Below are 8243 nucleotides of genomic sequence, written 5' to 3'. Positions count from 1 at the left end.
GAATGGATGGACAAACCAGGGGGTATATGTGCGAGGGACAGCCAATCACAATGTTTAGTTTAAATAAGCATTATTATGAACTGCGAATTATGCAAAGCTACTCTAGTGGTGTCCAAAAGTAAGATTATGTAGTTGCAAATGTGGTAACCTTTAAAAAAGCAGGGAGAGAGAGAGAGCAGGTGAGCTATTCAACTGTAGTTTTGTAGTAGAGTTTTTATAATGACCCAGAAAGTCTCCTAGTTACAAAAATAGAATAGACGATCTCTTACAAAACTGAACAGGTCAAAATCTTCAGCACATGGACTGCGTCAGGAATCCCTCCTTTTGCCATACATTATCTACAGCCTGCAAAACAGACCTCACACTCAGCTGTTCATTGTTTAATCAGCAGTGAAAATAAGCAATAAAGCATTCAGTAAATGTTTTTGAAAAGACACTAAACATCTCCAATCACATAACGCAAGATACACGCAGGCAGAAGCAGACAAGAGGTTTCAGCAGATCTGCTGCGACAATGAAAAGTCGTGTCAACCAATAGAAAAATGCCGGCAAGAATCACGCCTGTCAGCTGCAATCATTTTCAAATGTGTGTGAGATTCTACAGCTGAAGGCATAAATTATACCCGGCTCATCTGACCTTACTGTGTGTGTGTCTCTCTGTAGGCGATATATAAGATGGTGTCGTCCGTGATGAAGATGCCCGAGGATGAGTCGACACCTGAGAAGAGGACAGAGAAGATCTTCAGGCAGATGGACACCAACAGAGACGGTAAGAAGTACTCTGATGTAGCATTTACTTCCAGTAGTTTTAACTTTCAGCATAAAAGCATGAAATTATCCACACTTCACACAGCCTAGTTTATAAAGTGCACAAAGTCTATTATTCCCTGTGTATTGATCTTTGATCTCTCTCACTGATAATTGCTTTAGGATGTTTATCACTCTGGATGAAAAGTTTGTTGTTTGAGTGATTCCATCCAACTACCACCTGATTAGCTGTCACCAAAGTCTTCTTTAATACGAGATGAAGAAGCTCTGCTCTGCCAGCACCGTTCACATACGTCACACTTGAGATTCACACACAGTTAGACTTGGATGCTTGTGCAGCTCTCTGATGCATCAGTAATGCTCTGTGTCGTGATCCTTCAGCACAGGAGAGGCACAAATAAGGCAGGAGGAAGAGAAAGATGGATGATGGTGCTGGGTGGGGCAGTGATGGAGAGGAAAAGGGAGAAAAATGGGAGCAAGATGATGCGAGAGGAAGAGAGCGCAATGACTAAAGCATGGAAGTGTCTTTTACTTCTTGTAATGAGAATCACAAGTGGAGAGCAACTCGTGGGGAGATAGCTGTAGTCTGTCTGTTAGTGATCAGAGAAGAGAGGACCTGTCTCAACACTGCCACCTTTTGGTGAGATGTGGAACATATTAGGATGTACCGTTCATGTTGTAAAGCCTCTGAACTAAAGATGCTACCAAATAAGCATAAGAGATTAACCCTGAAATTGTTATAATCTCACTTAAAATGTTAATGGACCCAACACAGTCACACTTGCCAGACAAATGCAGGAACGTTTCCTGTTTGAGGATTTTCTTCACCAGTGTGTTGCACTTTATCTCACACTGTTTTGGTATATATGCTTCTTTCTTCTTCAGCTTTATGCTGTGGACGTAAATATGAATGATAAAAAGATCATTTCTGTTCTGATTTTTTTCAGGCAAACTGTCTCTGGAAGAGTTCATCAAAGGAGCAAAGAGCGACCCCTCCATCGTGCGCCTGTTGCAGTGTGACCCCAGCAGTGCTGGACAGTTCTAAATCTGAGGCATCGACACAACCTGTAAGGCTCCTTTAAGCAGTAAAATTCACTTCTGTCTCTGTCTTTGAAGTTAAAGTTAAGTTAAATGTAAATTTAAACTTGAGAGTGTAAAAAAGAAACACCGATCCAACTACTCAGTTTAGAGTCGTGCTGTTCGCGCTGACGGTGCTGCTGTGTGGTCGGATCGGTGGAGGGCTCAGGAACAAACGCACTTCTCCTACGAGCGGTTTTGCCTTGCAGGCAGAGAAGACGTCTGCTGGAGGGAATCTATTCCGAGGCTGCGTGCGCAGTGTAGGATGTGGGATGGGTCATCCACAGTGTCAGTGACTTTGTGGCTGCATGTAATTCATGGACTGACATGAGAGACTTTGTAGGAGGTGGCCTGGTATTTTGGAGCAGGTGCTGATGCTCAGAAGAAGCTTCTTCTTTTTAAAGCCCCCGTGTGTAGGATAGCTACAATGTTTCTGTGAGCACCTCTCTCTTTTTTTCTGTCTTGATGGTTCTGAGCTTTCAGCAGGACCTGCGGCACTACAAGACAAACCTTCCCGGTGTCAGCTGTAACTTCGAGAGCCAAGAATCAGATAATGTGAAGAGGAGATCTGTGAGTCAACAGATGAGTTACAACAGCAATCTGACAGCAGAGTGTCACAAGATGAGGTTGTGGTGTGTTGAAATCAGTGGAGAAAGAGAAGCCTGGCAGTTCTCAGTGTTTGTGTATAGCACTGTGAGAATCATTGTCGTGTCATCATCACCTCTGCACTCTTCCCTGCAGCTGACAGCTGATGATGATTTCTGTAGGTTTCCCCAGCCGTCCTTTCTCACAGAGCTGCTGTAGAGCATAACCGAACAGAATTTTTCATGCTAAAAGCTTTAAGATGTTGGAAGATTCTTCCAAATGTATTTTGCACAGAAAAAACACTGCAGACTTTATTCTCAATCACCTGGATAATATGAATTAAAATATATCAAAACTCTTTTTGCTGTTTGACAGCCTACAGTTATTTGTTGAAGTTTCCAGCAAGCCTCACACACGTCTCCTGAGCAATCCCAGCACATTCTTCTTTGGAGAATCTCTCAAGCTCCTCCATATTTCATGGTCTTCAGTTCACCCCACAGATTTTCAGTATGGGCTTTGTGCAAGAAAGCCATTAATGTTCACATTGGTCTTCCGGAAGTAGTTCTTCATCAGGAGTGATGTGTGCTTTGGGCCGTTGGCGATGACCCAGACCCGGTTTTGCTGGTGACTGCTTGAAGTTTTCTCTGAAAATCTTCACATAGGCTTCTTTCTTCATGATTCCTTCCACATTGAAAGGATTCCCAGTTCCAGATGCACTGAAGCATCCCAAAGAGTGTTACCAAAGAGCTCTAGTTTCATCTCATCTTTCCAAAGCGGATGTTTCCAGTAAGCATAATCTTCCTCAGTGTTGTCCTTAACATACTTGACTCAGGCTTGAAGTTGTTCTCTTCTGCAGAAGTGGAGTTTTTCTTGGTCTGCAACCTCACAGTCCATTCCTGTGCAGAGTTCCAGTGATTGACTTATTCTGGGGACTAATAATGTTGGTTGTGATCATTTTTGTTTTTTCGGAAATAATTCTGTTAATGTGTGCAAATATAAATGCTATGCTATTTTAAAAATCCATTGCTTTAAAAAACTTTAAATTTTAATAGTTGTGGCTGTGACTGACAGATGAATGTGATACATTAGCTCAAATAAATGTCAAACAACTGGCATTTTTGTGCCAGCTGAGCGTTGGATTGACCAAAGAGATCCTGCACACTGATAAACAAAGCTCTGGACTCAGAACTGAAACTGGTTGTGCCAACAAAGGGCAAAAAAACAATGCATCCTGTCTACATCCTGTGAGATTGTGGTGATACCCATACGCAGACTCCTTTTCCTCTCCCATCTTTAGCTGTGAATAGATGTGGACATGCCGTTATTCTCATCACTGGATTGCAGTTTGCACCTCAGGTTATTAGACTGAATTAATTAGACTGATTTAAACAACATCAAAGGATAAAAGGAATTTGACTCTCGTGAAGCAGAGAGAAGGAAACACGTTAGTCTCAATCTGGAACCATGAACGGAGATCTAACTACCGAAGGAAAAAGCAACGGGGGGGTTCTACCTGGGATAAATATTCAAGCTGCAAACGAGAAGCAAAAACAACACTTCACACTAAGAAAACAAGCTATTGCACACGACTGCAGCTATTTATGGCACCCACAGCCACCAACAATAACAAGACGCCCAATAAATGCAGAGCACGCAAATATTTTTGTAGTCAGGCTTTTGAATTTGCAAGTAAATGCTAGAATAGGTAGGTGTGTTTGCAAGAAAAAAGTATAATACGAAATTCAAGCCCCTTAAGAAGAATCCTCTGTTAAGTTCTCTCCTCCACTTCGCCTTATCAGCAAAACATTAGAAACGTGTTGTGAAGCATGTGTGAGGGCCCACATTACTCCTTCATAATAAGAGTTCACATGTGGAAGAACACACTTATTGTTGTTATTGTTGTTGTTTTGAACTTCTGGCCTCTTGTGTTGTTGCCAGTTAATAGCAGTCCAAGTTCAGCACAGTACAAAACAGAACTGAACCGACAAACGACCAGTGAGAGAAAGTTAACACGAGGAAGCACAAAATGTACCGTGAGCGAGTACGGCCTGTTCTGAAAATGAATTAGCAGATGTATCTGGTAGTAATTATATTTAATTCAATTAAAACAGAATTAAATGCTCTGTTTTAATTCACTGTCATAAACAGATCGAGAGGCTCTCAGTCGACGTAACCCTCTGGAATCAAACGGCGCGTCCAAGTCACACGACCAATTTAAGATGAGCTAGCAGCAAGACGCAGCCTCGCTGAGTCTCTGTTTCAGCTTGTGTTGAAAGTGCAAACATCAAACTGTAACAGCGCAGTTATAAGGAGTTTCATGCAAACAGTAATAGACATGCTGATGTTGTCTCTGCTGTGGACACGTTTGTAACAGGAGCTTTTTAGACATTTTATCATGTGATAATGATACGCCTCAACTATGTAAAGTAATACATACAAAAGCAAAAATGTTCTGAAACACATTCAGCGTTTTATTGTAGATAATCTCAAAAGAGTTTGGGGGTTCAGGTATTTATGTTAGTTTAATATTGCAAAGCACTGTTTGCCACCAGTGGCTGGTGCTGCTCTCCGCAGCTGCAGGGTGGGATTAGGGCTAGCACATCTGATCACTTACACCTCGCAGGGTTAACAGAATATTGACTGCAATCTTACCAATCTAGCCTGGCGTAATCTGCTCTAAAATGTGATAGCATATTCAAGTATGTAGGATTTTGTTTCCAGTCAGCAAACCAGGAAAAATGGGAAAAAGATTAGAGATTTAATTTAGATATGAGATAACGTGGGATTGCATCTCAACTGCTTTTATATTACCTGTAACAACACCAGCCTGCAACACATGGTTGAAGAAGTGGGAAGAAGCCTGGAAGTGTTGATCAAAAACGCTTCCATATTTTGAACATGTCAGCACCTGTGTGTGACTGTTGATCTTCATTTGTGTCTCCACAGTGCTTCTTTGGGGTGCTAAATGCCCACAACTCTCCACTGTGGAGAGTCTGATGATGAAGATTGACAGGATGATGAGGATGAAGAAGACAGGCCTTTCAATGTGCACTGAGGACTTTCACACAGGAGATGGCCACAGGGGCTACACTCTCCAATTTCCCAGCCCTCCCACACCCCTCCGTCAAGCCGTTTATCCGAAACCCTCCGAACTCCAACTAAGACTGATGTCCCATCAGGTTATTAAACCCCACTGATTGTAATTGCATTCCTCAGTTCTCCTATAGGCATTTCCAAGTTTAAAGAAGGTTTACAGTAGGTTGTACATACGCAGTATAAACTGGAGTCTCTGTATCAGTGTCTTTGCTTGACTCTCTGTAACCCCCCAGGCTCCGGCCAGGGCCGCACAGAGCCTCCATCACTCTAACTTGTATAATAGACAGAGTGTGCACAAGACCACGAGAGAGATGATGGTGTTTAGTACTGTAGGCAAGATCATTTTTATCTGCAGAGAAGACCTGTGAAGTTTGTCCTTCACTCGGAACGAGTACCGCTTTCCTCTTTTCTACTGTGAGAGTGTGTACGTGTGTTTGTGTATTTTTTTTTTTTTTTTTGCAGACTTGATAGACTTTGTTTCATATTTTGTGCTGGGCCAACAAGAACATGTGATATTACGCTACTATGCATAAGCACCCTGATCAGTAGTTTTCATTTTGTGAGGTCTCGCTGAAGGATAGAAAGCGTCCCTCTGCTCCGTTGTCTGTGTTTCGCAGCGGCAACGCAGAGGCCGTCACCGCGCGCTAGCTTAAGGCAGAAATAGAAAAGTAGTCTTAACAAGTATTTGAGTACCGTGTAGATATTTTAAAGTGCATCTCTACATTTGTATAGCAAACCCATGTAGTCCAGAGCGCTCAGTGCTCAATGAACAAACGTCGTGAAATAATAATAATAATTTTTTTTTTAAATCTTTGTTTATTTAAGCTGTGGCGAGATATCGAGCATGCAAACCTTTTTTTCTTTTAATTGCGTGAAGAACAAAACCGCTTTTTCTTCACTTTTGATGTTTTTAAAGGCAGCATGTTGAACCAGTTGTCGGGTACGGGGGGGGTAGACTAACATAGCACATATGCATGTGACTTACACGCATGTGTGTGTTCTTAGTGTGTGTTTATGGATATCAAACAAGACGGTAGCGCTATTCAGCCCTGTGCTCGCTTCTGTGTCGTCAGTGTTATTGACCGAGTGTGGATCGACAAAGCTGACGCGTCTGTAGGTTTACAGAAGAAGCTCTTTAGGTTGACTTCCCTGCACAACATCAGTGAGGCAACTGTAAACAAGCACTAAGCTATCAGAGCTGAGAGCTCCATCATTAAATCACCATCCAATCGTGTCTCCAACACGGCGCCACGTGACACACCGTGAGCAGCGGCCCCACAGTCTCACACGCAGGATAAATATCATAATTTCAATCCGTGCTCCTCTCCTTTGTCTCTCTATTCTTCACTCTGCTTTCAAAGAAAACCTGAAAAGAGAAAAACCAAACTTCTCCACCCCTGAATGTAACCCCGCCCTCCTCCAGGCCCCAGCCGAGCCATTTCAGTAACTGCAACATGTTCCAATTAGAAAAAGCTAATAACTGCTGTTTGGTTTTTTTATGTAAAGAGAAAAAAGATGCATAGCAACAAACAGAATCACAACTACTGCAATGATACTGTCATAATGTGTCACATTTATTATTTTTTTATGATTTTTTTTTTTTTTTTAAGAAAAACGCTGTCATGTGGATCGTTTCTGTTAAAATGTAAAGAAAGCATCTTGTGGTCAAGTGCCAAATAAAATTAAAAAAAAACAGTATTGTATAAATTTATACTGTACAATTGTTCAGCGTTGAACAAAATGTTTGTAATTGTTGCATTTTGTAGGTTTTGTATGGTATATTGTATTTAGTGACTACAGATTTGGAACACAGGATTCTGTTTTCTTCTTTTGGGGTCAAATTCAAAGGCAAGAATTAAATTTACAATATATTGTGTGCAAGTAATCATGTGGTGTTTGCTTAATTGTGGAATATTGTGGAATTAGATGATTAAAGACAAACTGCTAGCTGTGTACATGTTGGCTAATAAGTGACAAGAAATGTGGAAGATGAGCAGACACTGTGTCACAGTCACTCCACCACAGACCAGTGCATTAGTTTCTACTGTAAAATCTCCCACTCCACACTGTGTCACGGTGTTATTGTCTGACAAAACACTCTTTAGATTTCCCTTCCAAGGAGCCAAACTTTCTGAAGCTCTTTCAAAGTTTTTCTTTTTCACTCATTTCAGTTCCACAGATCCCAGAAAGTTGATTTGGTTCATCTGGACGTGTGAGAAAAGTTTTGTCACTTATCCAAGTGACTTCTTCAGTCTCAGCAGGTTTCCACAACATTATAAACAGTACATTTGCATAATGACCAACTAACAATGGGCTGCGGGGTCAGTTTCATGATCATTAATATGTAAATTGATCAGTGGCCATTAGCACTTTTAACCGAGAGTTGGGGAATGGTTGCAATCACAGCATTGTAAGATGTAAAAGATCTTACAGTATATATAAAGCATTTAGGTTGTTACTTTTTCACCTCAGTGGCATCCTTGACTCACCACTCAAACCAGTGTTCCTACCTGCAAATAACTGTATCTCAGGCACTTTGTTACTGGCAGCCTGTTACCACCTTTAGTTGAGTCAACATAACATTACAAGATATTATTTGAGATAATCACTAATGAGGTGATTCCCAATAAGCTAATAGCAAAATGTTTGGGATATCTTTACACCTCAGAGCTCGAGATTGTTGCACATTCACAACTACTGTACCTTTCATTGCAAGG

At 41.4% G+C, this 8243-nt stretch overlaps 1 protein-coding gene across 4 annotated transcripts in view; it reads left to right on the top strand.

Moving 5' to 3' along the window:
• Window positions 1-7481, top strand: part of ncalda (neurocalcin delta a) — a 62619-nt gene extending 55138 nt beyond the window's left edge. For all 4 annotated transcript variants that reach the window (XM_005930180.3, XM_005930179.3, XM_005930178.3 and 1 more), the window contains 3 exons: window positions 664-769; window positions 1716-1835; window positions 5377-7481. In XM_005930180.3, coding sequence (XP_005930242.1) covers window positions 664-769; window positions 1716-1813 — 204 coding nt within the window. In that variant the 3' untranslated portion in view covers window positions 1814-1835; window positions 5377-7481. The remainder of the gene's footprint in view (window positions 1-663; window positions 770-1715; window positions 1836-5376) is intronic.
• The last annotated feature ends 762 nt before the right edge of the window (window positions 7482-8243 follow it).

Source organism: Haplochromis burtoni, unplaced genomic scaffold, assembly GCF_018398535.1.
Source record: "Haplochromis burtoni strain Fernald_Lab_line unplaced genomic scaffold, NCSU_Asbu1 Contig_130, whole genome shotgun sequence".
In the NCBI taxonomy this organism is placed as follows: domain Eukaryota; kingdom Metazoa; phylum Chordata; class Actinopteri; order Cichliformes; family Cichlidae; genus Haplochromis; species Haplochromis burtoni.
This window is presented reverse-complemented; position numbering and strand designations above follow the sequence as displayed.